The sequence below is a fragment of the Marmota monax genome, unplaced genomic scaffold, assembly GCF_021218885.2.
Source record: "Marmota monax isolate L192 unplaced genomic scaffold, Marmota_monax_Labrador192_F-V1.1 WCK01_AAM20220418_F8-fsc00306, whole genome shotgun sequence".
Taxonomy (NCBI): Eukaryota; Metazoa; Chordata; class Mammalia; order Rodentia; family Sciuridae; genus Marmota; species Marmota monax.
Window position 1 is genome coordinate 584513 of NW_026694094.1, and position 13927 is coordinate 598439.

A 13927-nucleotide genomic window follows, 5' to 3' on the forward strand; every position below is an offset into this window, starting at 1 on the left:
CGTGCATCTGTGGTACTCTACTAACACTGCTCCCCACTCATCAGTAAAATGGAAGGGCTTTTAGCAGTGCTGAGAAGGTGTCAAGAGCAGACCATTTAAACATAACATTCCCAATAACATAATTGTGGCAAAGGATCTGGCTGTTTGTGAGATTCTTGATAGGATGGAAAAACAAAATGAATAGTTTAGAAGCAGGGTGGATATCTTTTTGTCATCTACTCCAGGTTCAGTTGCATTTTTTTTGTTTGTTTCTTTTTAGTTTATAGGAATGATCCACAGAGCTTGTCTACACTGCTGCTATATTTTTTTCCTGTGGGCCTGGAAGACTTGTCAGGACTCTGATTGATGAGTTCTGGCCCTGTAGGCATCTGGAGAATCTGGGGACAAGGAAGAATGTTCTAATGGGAGTTTAGAATCCTGGACTGTAGTCCCAGCTCTGCTGTTCCTTAAGTGGGAGACTTTGAACAAATATCTTCCCCTCCCTATGCCTGGTTTCTTTCTACCTGGCTCCCTTAACAGAGTCACTCTGATGCTCACATGAGGATAAAGTATCATGTGAAAGTGCTTCAGAGTTATCAATCACAATGCATAGGAAACGTATCTCTGATCCTAGAATTTTATAATCTAATAACTTTTAGAAAAGAGTGTATCTGTGTGCACATGCATCTCATTTGATCAGATAGCATTAGAAGAACCTAATATTCTGGGATATAGAGTGTATGTGTGCATGTGTGTATGCATGTATGTGTTATCACATTATAGTCAATTATATAAGTGATATTATTTTAACTTTGATACCTTGCCTATGAACTTCATCACCTTACACCAGTATTATCTGCTTCATTCAGTTACTGTTCAAAATGCTGAAGAGAACTCAAAAATATGTCACTATGGTTGATGACAGATGGGAATATTTTTTAAAAATTATTCCACTATGAGGATATAAAGCTATTTCCAATTATCAAAGTTGGTAAGCACAAAAGGTGATGGATGAACCTCTCATAAAAACAGACCAAAATATCAGTTTTCTCTCCTTCTCACTTTAATATGGCAAAACGGAGATTTATGGAGAGAGACATTGTTCCCACCATATGTTACCACAATTAATCTTATGTGAATTTTCCATAATGGTATAACTCCTTTGCAGACAGGGATCCTTTGCACTCACTGTAGGAAACATCTCATAGTCATGGTGACACAATTTGACTTTAGACTCTGAGCTGAGGATGAGTATGCCTGTGGGGGAATATCCATATTGACATTTGTAGTATTTGCAGTATATGGAAGACAGCACTTTATGATAATATTTAGATCTCTGACTTAAACCAAAATGCCAGGTACCATTTGGGCCTGGATTGTAATTAGTGCACTTTTACCTATTGACTGGATAAGATCACACCTGACTTCAATCAGTACAGCAATCTCCAAAGTGCCCATGGGATGGTTTCAGTGGAAGAAGAGCATGCTCTCTGGAGTTAGTCCTGGCTCTACCCTTTGCTACTGTGATATTTGAGCAACTTATTCAATGGCTCTGAGCTTTGGGTTTTGCTTCTATAATAATAAATCCACAGGCCTGTTGCAAAGAGAAAAAATGCATGGAGAGTGCCTGGCACATATCATATACTCAATACATAGGAGTTAGTCAAGTTACTGGTGGTGTTGGTGCAAGTCCAATCTTCCCCAACTGTGAAGGATGTTCAGAGTTACTAGTATATGGTCAAAAGCCTTCCACACAGAAGGTTTGAATTTGTTGATAGGAATGAACACTTGAATGAATGAATGAACATATGAATGAATGTAAAAACAGATACAAATCAGGTAGAAGAGATACTCAAAGTTTCCCTGAGAGAAAGACATTCCTTTCCAATTACAGAGATGTCTCAAAATCCACCTGAAATATGCAGTTCCTATGACAGACATGAACCCAGGACCAACACCAGAAAAATTAAATCTGATCTTTCAACTTTGCTGAGTAAACACATTTATGTTTTTATCTTATGTAATGGAAGTGGAAAGCTACAGCTCCCTTTGTGAAGGAGCCCTGGTTCTCAGTCTTGGCACCCATCAAACCAAGGCAGCTTCAACACTCCTTGATGCGAACATTCCAAATGCCAATATTGCTTGTTGTCACATTAGCCAATATACAATCCTCAACATAAAATCCTCTTGATGTCTGATTACTCTTCTTAAGGACCTCATGCTGATTCATTTCAAACTGTGAATTACCTTTAATTCACAGCTTGAACAGGCTGCCAAATTTTGTTTTCTCTGCTCCCAGGTGGCTGTCCCTGATGCAGTGGAGAACTTCCAAAAATATATTAAGTCCTTAGGAAAAGTTGGCAGGCTCTGAGCCATGGGGCATACAAGACAGGCTTAAAGCAAGAGTTGGCATACTTCTCAGTTTAAAATCCAGAATGGCTACAACTAGTGAAAGTCACTGAGATTACTAGTTTATCTGGAGAGTTAGTTTGGTTTTTGTAAGCTTCCAACTGAATATCAATATTTTCAAATCTCAAGTACAAATTCATGTATTTTGATTAAGAATTAATCTGATTAAGAAAATAGCAGCTATTTTTTTTCCTGCTGCATTACCCACTTTGCTCCTGAAATTGCATCTAAGTAACAGACCAAACATCTACTTAGGGAAGAATATATGAAATTGCTACAGAGTGGGTTGTTGCTATGTAATAAGGAAAAGCAGTTCTTAAATCTCAAATAAAATTCTCAAAAGGAATTTTTCCAATGATGAAAGTTTTGGCAGATGGATGGTCAGGGTTGTAATGAATGTGGGGATTTTTTTTTATTTTAGTAAAAAAATAAAATTCATTAAAGAAATAATGTAATGCTTATATTGGTTATAGCAATGTGAAAAAAATTCTCATAATCTTTATATTCTCTCTGGTAATTAAATCTCCATAACACTTAGGGAAAAGTTTAGAAATAATGATATTTTAACAGTTTTGATCCGGTTTTGCATATTTTAAAGCATAGAGGCATAATAACTTTTGTTAATCATTTCTACCAAGCAGCACTACAGGTCTATTTAAAGATTGTATCAAGGTACAAAAGGCTAAATTTGGTGTACCAAATCCTTGAAGTCATCAGATCCCATGTGGAAGCACAGCATAGAAGGAAGAGCAGGGACTTTGGATCTATATGGTCCTGAGCCCACGTTCAAACTTTCCCACCAAAGAATGGTGTTACTTTGATGGTTCTTCTGCATGTTTGTAGCCAAAATATTCATTCGAGATCAGTATACATGATTAGTTCATTGTGTATTTGGATTGTGCACAAATTAGGGGAAGGGATATATTGTAGGTTTGATTTTCTCATCTATAGAACTGGAATAAAGTGCGGCACCTCCAGGATGGCTGGTAAGCTTGATAGGGTGATACACACACACACACACACACACCAGAGCCTGGGATGGAGCCTAGAATATGTGCCTAGACATGATGATAATTGTTTGAGACATCTGCCATTTCTAAGATGCTGTAATTTCCTTTCCTCCTACATATAGATACATTCAATCATTTGTTCATGTGAAATGCTTGTCAACCACCCACAGGTAAATTGAGGCTGGTTTAAACCAGTATGTCTCCATGTGGTCTTTTATCAACTCTCTACATCCATGGTTGTGATGTTTTCAAATATGTAGCTAATACTATAAGTGTAAGAAGTAGATTTATGATGAAGAAAAAATGACATATGGTCATATTTGTCTTTATTTTGGGGCTTTCATAGAAACTATCTGGACATTCTGTATAGTATGGCTTATAATACAACACCTGATTGATTGAAAGGTGGGGGGTCTGGATTTTTTCCATTTAGATAGAGTCCAAATGTTAACAACCAAGTTTAACAAAAGTATCAGATATTTAAAGTTGCCATCTTCTCAACAACTCACAAAACTAACTGAAGTCAAAGGCTGTTTGGTAGACACCCACGAGTTCATGAAAGCTGAAAATTCTTCTCTGGGAAACGGAATACATTTATTTCTTCCAATTTATGATGGCTCATAAAAGAATAAAAAGTCATACCTTTTGTAAGGTATTGACAAGTAATTGACAAGGCATTACAATAAATTAGATGAAGCAATCTAACTCAGCCAAAAAAAAAAAAATCCAAATTCTTTTTTTTCCCTCCTCCATTACTCCTTAATGGTCTCAGGTGGCTGAGGGCAGGAAGACCATATGTTTGAGACTAACCTCAGCAATTTAGCGAGACACTGTCTTGAAATTAAAACAAAACAAAATGAAACGAAAAAAGAGACAGGATATATAAGTGAGTGGCAATGCATTCTTGGGTTAAATCCCCAATACCCTCCTTCCCACAAAAAAGGAAATAAAGTATAAATTAACACAGTGTCTAGTAAGTATTTTGAGAACCTGAATCTGGAAACTGAAAATAGTGTATCTCTTAGTCACAGAATTGACATGATACCACTATAAAAATACACCAGTCTGTCATCCCAAGAAATACAATTTGACCTTCTTAAGCTCATGTCTCACCCTCCTTTTGAGGGCACAGACCATTTTTGGAGGAGGCAATAAACCTCACTGGATTCAGAAGATCTGGGAAAGGATTTTTCAAAGACTGTAAAACAGCTCAGAATAATAGAGGCTAAAGGTGGGTGGGTTGGGGGACACCAACTGCTGGGTCTTCTCTCCTTTAGAAATTACTAAGGATTAAAGTTAAATGTACTCTCATTTTGCAAGTTTTACCTTCTAAAGAGTATGCTTACATAGAATTCGAGAAGTGTTTGTGTACATATCCTTATGTGTATACACCGAGCTCATTAATTTATACAATTTCCCTTGAGGGATTCTGTCTGTATGCTTTAAAGTAAAGATACATTCTGCTGATCTAAACTTGCATCCTCTGTATCCTATGTCATTGGTTTCTCCCAATACAAGAATTGCTAGGGAGCAGAGGCTCAGACGCAGGTCTCCAAACTCCCCCAGTCTAATGTTCTTGCTTCACAGGCATTCAGGGTTCCAGATGGAGCATATAGAATATCACCCCATTGACAACACCCTGTGAAAAGCACTGTATGTTAACAAAGTGCAGTGACTGGGTGGGAAAATATCCAGTCTCCAAAAGGCCAATCATGCACTGGGGTCAGGCCCAGAGAGAGCAGCAAATGTCAAGAACAAAAAGGGAGCCTGGCTAGTTGCAAACCTGCACTAAGGCACCCCAGGGTCAGTATTTTCAGACCTGGGGGCCATGCACATAGTCCTTATAAACAATCCACACTCCAATGGAATATCTGCGTTTTGTCAACCAAAGAAAACAAGCAAAAATGAAGAAAACGAATAGAGTGTCTCAGCAATTAAGGGATTGTTTTACAAGACTTTAATCTCTCTGCACTGGCACTAAGTGACGGGGAGCATGTCCAGCACATTTGCTGACCTTGGGTGGGCATCATTCCCGAGGCCCCACTGACTTGGGGACTACTTCCCTCCAAACTCCAGGCACCAGAAGTCTGTCTATACTCAGAATATTCTTAATAGCCTGGAGGATTACCCTGACAAATGGAAAATCCTAGAAGTTGGCTTAAAATTACACTGTGGTAAGATATGGGGGAATAATAGTAGTGGTTAATAACTTGGAAATTAAAAATGACAACAAATCTATCACAAGTCTGACTTATGCTGTATTAAAATTTTATCCTACTATAACCAGAAGGGAATTTATTCCAGGTAAAATTTGATGGGCAGTGTATGAGCTTTAAATCAACTAGCCAAAAAAAAAAAAAAAAAAAAAAGGAGTAGCTCATTTATAAAATAAACTTGGTGTCTTCTAATTTTACCAAAGCTTCATACAGAGAATTTTAATCTTATTGACTGCACTACATGCCACCATGCTATAAGGAGGTGTTTTCTGAAATGCAGCCCTTAACTATAAACCTCCATTGAAAAGTTCATTTCCTGACATAGTTCTCCAACAATAAAAAAAAAGAAAAAAGAAAAGTTCATTTCCATTAGTTAGAAACTACTGGAATATTTCATTCTATGGTATATATAGAAAATAGCATTTCTCTAGAGGGAGACTAACACTTAAGCTCTGGGAGTAAAATAATTGTACATTGAAAAATATGCTTTTATATTTTTCATGTTTGTAAACCTGCATTGATTTCCTAAATTTGTGTGTGTTTTATTGAGTTTTTTAATGGGGGGTAAAGTGGGGTAGGAGTAGAACCAGGGAGAAAAAGATATATTGATTACTAGAATAACAAAGGGAATTCATTTAGATGATTCGTGGAAAAGCTGAATTTCACAATATAAAGATGATTTTGATTTCTGTGTTTCCATAAAGTTTGATACTTAAATTAGGATTATGGTTTTGTTATCTCTCTTGTTATGTATTCTTGTTTTGTTTTTCAATTGAGGACTCTTGGTTATTGAAGTTGAACTTTGAATTACAAGGCAAGATCAGGCTAGAAAACCAAATAAGATGATTGGTGATAGGGTCAGGACTTCCAGGCTTTGCCACTACACTGCAGCAAGAATGTGTAGTACCAATGCGATTGACTTTCTCAGAGCCTCAGTCTATTTGGCAATCATTTCCAGTTGTTTTATGCAGTTATTTGTGATCTTCCAAAAGGTGAGCAATTTGCTTCAAGTATGCCATTAGACCACTTGAATGTCATAAATTATTTCATTTTGAAAAATTTCAAGTATGTACTATTTCTCAAACAGAAATTCTACTTCTATTTTCTATTATTAGGAATGAAAGAAGTTGTGAGAGAGTTACTCCCTTGATACATTCTTGGACAAATGGATATTAAAAAAATATACAACAGTTAATCTGAGGAAATTGGTTTCTACAAACTCCTCCTTCAATTAACATTAATAAAAAATGAAGACTGTCCTGAGTGAATTGCAGGACCCTGGCTTCTGAACTTCAAATGAGCACCATGTAATCTCATACTCTATCCCTTCCTGGGTAGTCCTGTTTGTGTTTAATATACAGATGTTAGATTACCTGCAAATACTAGGGTCTTGGACTGACTGACCACAGTAAGCCATTCAACAGTTTACATCCAATCATGGTTGCTCAGATGTGTTCCTTGCCCACCCTAGCTAGCACTAGCTGATTACTATGTATGATGATGTTTGTAATTAAAGGTGTGTAATACTTGAACAAGTAGTGAAAATGTGGGAAATAGACATCTACATATTTTTTTCACTGAAATCAGAGTTGTTTCCATATCTCATGTATTGACCCAACATGTATCTACATAATTAGAGAGCCTAATGGTGTCCACATAGATTAGTGCTACTTGCTATAGTCCAAATGTTTGTATCCTCCTAAAATTCCCATTGGATCCTCACCCCCAGGGTGATAGGTTATGAGAATAGAGCCTTCATGAATGGGATGAGTGCCTTTATAAAGGAGTGCTCAAAGAGACATCTTGTCCCTTCTACCATGTGAGGTTACAGTGAGAAGGTGACTGTCTATGAGGAAGTGGGTCCTTACCAGACATCAGTTCTACTAGTGCCTTTATATGTGACTTCTCAGACTCTAGAACTGTGAGAAATACACTTTTGTTGCTTATAAGATACCTAGCACATGGATTTTTATTATAGTAGCCCAAACAGGCAAAGACAATGGGAGATGTAATTATAGCCCCTCATGAAAGCACATCTTACTATGAATCAGGATTCATAGTTTGAAGGAGCAAGAAAGAACAAAAAGAATAAGCTCAGAATTAGGTACTCTTCCTTTGACAAATACCCCCCCCCCCCAGAAGCCTGGCTTGGAAATCCAAGTACTCACGATGTGAATGATACTGACTTTGTAGAAGCTCTGCTGGTTGGGTCACTCCACTCTGAAATAAAGGACACCAAAAATTACTATTCATGTTTCTACTGTCAAACAATAATTCTGAATAAAATTAGTTTTCAAACATGCAGTCCTCCAAGTTTCCTTACATGGATAACAGATGAAAAATATTGCAACATAACTGTCATTTTTCTACCATGTTTTAAAATATTGACTAGGAAACAGTGAGAAGCAATGGAAGAGAGGACATGGATGCTTGGACTAACAAGGAATCTTCAAAAACACTTACTTTGTAATGTAAATCCTGGGGTCAAATGTTGAGATTCCTATAAGGAAGAACACATAATACAAACATTAGTTAAATATTACAAGGGAACAAAAGGTATATTCTTTTACGGCTGAAGATATAAAGTTGACTAATGCTTGCAAATGGGAAACCATTAGCAATTACATTAATTAGGCTTCAGTCAGTAGCTCTATTTGAAGGACAAGCATTTTCTAGCCATACCTGCTGCCACATGATCCTAATTCCCATTTTATCAGAATTATAAGTAAGACTGGTATCTATTTGGAAATGCGTGCCACATAGGAACAAATGACCCATATGTGTGAAATTGAAGTGCATAATTTCTTACTTAACTAACCAATCAATCATGTTTCCAAGGAAGTAAAGGGGACTTTGTTCAAACAAACAAATGGTCATGGCTTTGGTAAAATTATAAATAAGACTTTAATTTATAGATATGCTAAATTTCCCCTTTTCTAGAAACCACTCCAACTTTCTACCTTCACAATGACTCATATGCAATAGCTGTACTTTATTTTGTGCCAGAGAAGGGTTCTTAAAACTCACTCACAAATCTGTTGAAGTATAGGAACCAAATTTTAATATGTTTGTAGGGTACATTATTCAAAAGGATTTAAATTTAATTTAAAAGTCACTGTTCACCCAATTAATTTACTGTTTTGAGAAATTCAGACCTGCACACATGGGGCTTGCTGGAACACCCATGTGGATCCTGACAACTGGCAGGCAGAAATACTACAGTGATGTTCACGTCACACATAGTACTATGCAGATAGAAGAGAGAATTAGAACAGACTGCAAAGCAAGCATTCTAAAACTGGAGACAATGAATTCAAGTAAATATAAGAATTAGTTATTGATCACTGCTGCAAGTAATCTATTCATTAAGCTTACTCTCACCACTCTATAGAGGAAAACAAGACCACAGCATAATTTATCTTTAAAACAAGTAAGCAAGTACTATACCACCATGCTTTAGCTGAAAGTGAACTTTCCAATCTCTTCAGCATGACTCCATTGCTTGAGAGATTTGTCTTTTGGGAGGATTCCCATTCCAGAAGACTCCAATCAACTCAAGAAGTGGTGGGAAAGGCCTCTTAGCTAGACAGCTATGGTGAAGCCCATGGGGTTTCTTATTCAAAGGCTTCTGAACCCTCACTGATAGAGAACTGCCTTTTGATAATAGGTTCTAAAAACTCTGACCCCTTGATTCCTACCCCGTAGCAATCACAGATGGCAAGGAAGGGGGAATACTTTTGAACAATGTCCAGCCATTGAAAGAAACATTGAGATGTAAAAATTGACAGCACAGAAATCCACAGAAAATGACAGCAAACTCAGAACTTGAAAAGCAGACACTCTGGCCCTTCTTACCTATATTAATAGCTCCAAGAGCACAAATAGAACATAGTATAATATTACTGCACAGTACACTAACTGATGCTCATGATAATATTTAAGTTATCAAGAATGACTAATGCATGTTCAGTAAAATCTTTAAAAGAAGTCTGGAAAACATTACACTTCAAAACAATTTCTATTACCTAGTCACTACGGAATGATAACTTTCAGTTATTCAGAACATTTAGTTTTTTCTAGTTTTTTTATAGTGAAAAATAAGTTAGATTTGATCATTTGTATCTACTTTACTATAAAGCAATATTTCTATCTGCTATTTTTCTGAGGGATTTCATTATAAAAGTACAGGGCATGTTTGGACTTGTAAAACTTTAGGAAATTGAATAAGTTCCAAATCAATCAAACCAATCTGACCAGTGAGTAAAACACAGCCTTTGCCAGTGCTCTTGTAAACCTGATTTTCAAAATCACCCAAGTATTTTACATCTTAGTCCCAAACAATCAGTTGTTTCAGGGCATAAAGGGAGTGATGCATGAAGCAAACAGGAAGATTATGTTACTTACTGAATTTAACTAATTGACATTACATATTCATGATATAGTTTTATCTGTTAAGCTGAATAAGACATTTTATAAACTGGAAATCTGAACAAATGAAGCACATTTGTATATCACCAAAGTCACTAAGTACATACCCAACCTTAACTGGAAGTAGACTGCCTGGTCAGTGAAAGATGCTTCATTATTCATATAGTAATTATTAATTGATAAAGTACAAATTTTTAACAAATACTTGACTCTAGTTGGGTGTCTGTAGTCCATTGGCTTGAGAGGCTGAGACAGAAGGATTGAAAGTTCTAAGTCAGCCTCAGCAACTTAGTGAGGCCCTAAGCAACTTAATGTATCCTGTCTCAAAAAAGGGCGGCAGGGACCTGTAGATGTGCCTCAGTGGTTAAGCTCTCCTGGGTTCAATCCCTTGTATGTATAAATAAATAAATAAATAACCAGACACTTGACTTCGAGTTGTGCATTTCTTTCATACATTTGTCATAGATGCTAGAATATAATGATGCCAAATTGCTTTCACAAACTTAAGTGAGACACGTTGAAATAATAGACTTTATGATAGTTCTACAATTGGAGACTCCTATAGGATCTAGATTATAGAGCAGGTGTCAGCTAACACTTCCTGCTAAGGGCCAGATAGTAAATAATTTAGGGTTTGGAAAACATATGGTCTCTTTCATAGTTATTCAACTCTGCCTTATAGTGTGAATGGGTGTGGCCTGGTTCCAAGAGAGTTTGATTTATAGACCCTGAAATTTGAATATCACATTAATATTCATATTATTCACAATAACAATAATATAATTTTTATGTTGAAAAATTTAACCATTTAAAAATGTTATAAAAAGGTATAGATTATATAGTTGGTCTACCTCTGTTTCAGAGGATATTACTTAAACATTCCCTGAAAACATATTGCTCCATTTAATTCTGATAAGCATATATTTACTCCCTTCTTTCTGAGGGTTTCCATTCTCTGTGAGGAAACATGGACTGCTTTTTTTGTGGGGAGGGGGCACTGTGGATTGAACCCAGAAGTGCTTAACTACTGAGCAACATCCCCATCCCTTTTTATTTTTATTTTTAATTTAAAAACACAGTCTTTGGGCTGGGGTTGTGGCTCAGTGGTAGAGCTCTTGCCTGGCATGTGTGATGCACTGAGTTCGATTCTGAGCACCACATATAAATAAATAAATAAAATAAAGGTTCATCAAGAACTAAAAAAAAAAATTAAAAATTAAATAAATAAAAACAGAGTCTTGCCTAAGTTGCTTAGCGCACCTCACTAAGTTGCTGAGGCTGGCCTCAAACTTGTGATCATCCTATCCTAGCCTTCCAAATCACTAGGATAACAGGTGTGTGCCACCATGTTTGGCCCAAAACATGGCATTTATTTATTTATTTATTTATTTTAATTTTTTATTGTGGGTTGTTCAAAACATTACAAATTTCTTGACATATCATATTCCACACTTTGATTCAAGTGGGTTATGAACTCCCACCTTCACCCCATACACAGATTGCAGAATCACATCAGTTACACCTCCATTGATTTACATATTGCCATACTAGTGTCTGTTGTGCTCCGCTGCCTTTCCCATCCTCCACCCTCCCCCCTAAAACATGGCATTTAAAATTTGTGATTGGTAAGAAAAAAAACTTAAATTGAGAAATTTTCAGCTGTATTTTTTTTATAAGTTTACACAATCATAGACTATTTGACCTAAAAGTCTACTGGGATTTTATCGTCGCCAAACACATTCACCACCTCAAGTGCAGATGAGGAAGCTGAGGCTAAGAGGAATTTGAACAGGACCACATGGCCAGCAAATGGCAGAACCAGGATTAAAAATATCTAAGATTTCTATCCTAATGGCAGCATTTTGCTAGGCAAACTCTGTCATGGATATAAGAAAAATGATGCTACCCAGGAGGGTGGTATCTCCCAGTTCTGGTCCAAGGATAGAAGAATGGGCAATCACCTATTTCACCTATTTTCTGGAGATTGTCATGTTTTGGAAGATGTAATTTGAACTGGGGCATCTTTAAATCTGTGTGAGAAAGAACACACTGAGAAATAGTATGACCCTTGGTGTCAGAACACTTTGATCTAAATACCGATGCCTTCATTTATTAACTGAGTGACCTCAAGCAGAAAATTCAACTACTATATGCCTCAATTTCCTCCTCTATGAACTAGGGGTAAGCAAGGTTTTAATTTCTGTGAGTTGTAGTGAGGATTTAATTATTTGCTATATAGTAAATACTTAGAATGAGGTGAGGCATATAATATTATGTTTCTGATGTTATTATGTAGGATGTACTTTTCCTTCAAATCAACACTGTGACAGGAATCAAATGAAACAAAAAAGTGGATATGTGGCCATCCTGGTTTTACCCTTTTATCCAACTTGCTTCTATCTTTATTGTGAAGTTGATGGTAGCAAAAATAATTGGCAGAAAATGCAAGTCGTGCCTGATTCCAAATCATTCACAGTCTACAAAAAGCCCATTTAAACAGCCAGTTCTTTTGTATATACTTGTAAATGTCAAAATTGCAGCTTGCACAAATTATCTCCAAAATTGGAAAAGCCAGATGAAAACAATACAATTGCTGTCCAAGTGGTGTATTCCATTCTGAAATGGATGGAATGTTCTCTGTGATGCTTAGGAGAAAGATATCAAGTCCAGGGCAGCAAAGGAGGGAGAGTAAAGCTTCGGGAAGGAATGACACACACTCAGACTGGGATGGTAGGATTGCCACTCACTTAGACCTGACTCTTTTTGAAGGAAAGAGGGGGAAATTAAACACAGTTTCGATCAGAATTATTGTCAAAATCATAGCCCAAAAAGCTAAAGGATCTGATTATTTATTGCTCCTTTTACAAGTAAAGCTCAAATTCCTAGCATGACTTCCAAGGTCTTTCACAGCAAGGCACTCACTTGCCCAGGGTTCATCTCTCTCCACTAGCTAATCATAAAAACTCATACCCACATGTGTCACACCATGATTCCTCATCTCTCTATACCATTGCTAATGCTTCTGGGCCCTTTTGTACCTGCAAGAATATTCCTTGTCCTCTAAATACTGCCACCTCCGATATGAGCACTCCCTTTAAGTCCCAGGAGGGTTGTATACTTCTTTAAGCCTCATATTCTCTATGAAAACCTCTACTATGTACATTGCTTTGCTGTTTATCTAAAAAAAATGTGCATGGCTTTTCTTCATTCCTAACTTTTAGAATATCATATGCCCTCAGCAATGATTTCTGAATAAATAGGCAAAAGGAAGAAAGGCAATAAGGCATTTTTTTCTTTTAAAGTATATTATTCTTTTAAAGTATTTTGAAGTATGATAGCCACATGTATTTAGGCACTTAAAAAAAACTGATGGTGATAGATTGTTATTGGAAGCAGGGGGAGGAAAATATATTCAAAATTTGACAACAGAACTGTAGAAGACAAAGTTCTGTCTATGTGACAGGCTGCTTGATAAAGATCTGTCTGCTTTTGAGCAAGGACTTGAAGGTGATATACAAAAATGAAAACTGATCCATCAGAGTGAAAATAATAGGTTTTCTAAAATCTAAAATTCTGAATTTGTTGGTTCATCATCCATTTGGTCCTCCTTGAGGGATAAGCATATCCTCCTCTGATTCATCAGTTCTGGGCACAGTCATGTGGGCAGTGGCAACGCACAGGTAGTAGGATATGCATGCCAGAATCTGAGTGAAGCCTGTCTTCAAGATGCTCTTTCAATAAAAATCATATTTATATTACCATCTTGAGGGGAGAGGCAAGACAGAATCTAGGTTTTATGGCACTAGAAGACCAGGGTCTTTTATCCTTAAGAATCTGATCAGAAGATTTTGTCAAAATGAATATAAGGAGAATGGAGGAAGAGAA

General features: G+C 36.7%; 1 protein-coding gene across 4 annotated transcripts in view; it reads right to left on the bottom strand.

The window, feature by feature from the left end:
- The window catches only part of Aff2 (ALF transcription elongation factor 2), a 490132-nt gene that overhangs the window by 143461 nt on the left and 332744 nt on the right, over positions 1-13927 (bottom strand). For all 4 annotated transcript variants that reach the window (XM_046465080.2, XM_046465079.2, XM_058585757.1 and 1 more), the window contains 2 exons: positions 8078-8114; positions 7801-7834 (listed from right to left, as the gene is read on the bottom strand). In XM_046465080.2, coding sequence (XP_046321036.1) covers positions 7801-7834; positions 8078-8114 — 71 coding nt within the window. The remainder of the gene's footprint in view (positions 1-7800; positions 7835-8077; positions 8115-13927) is intronic.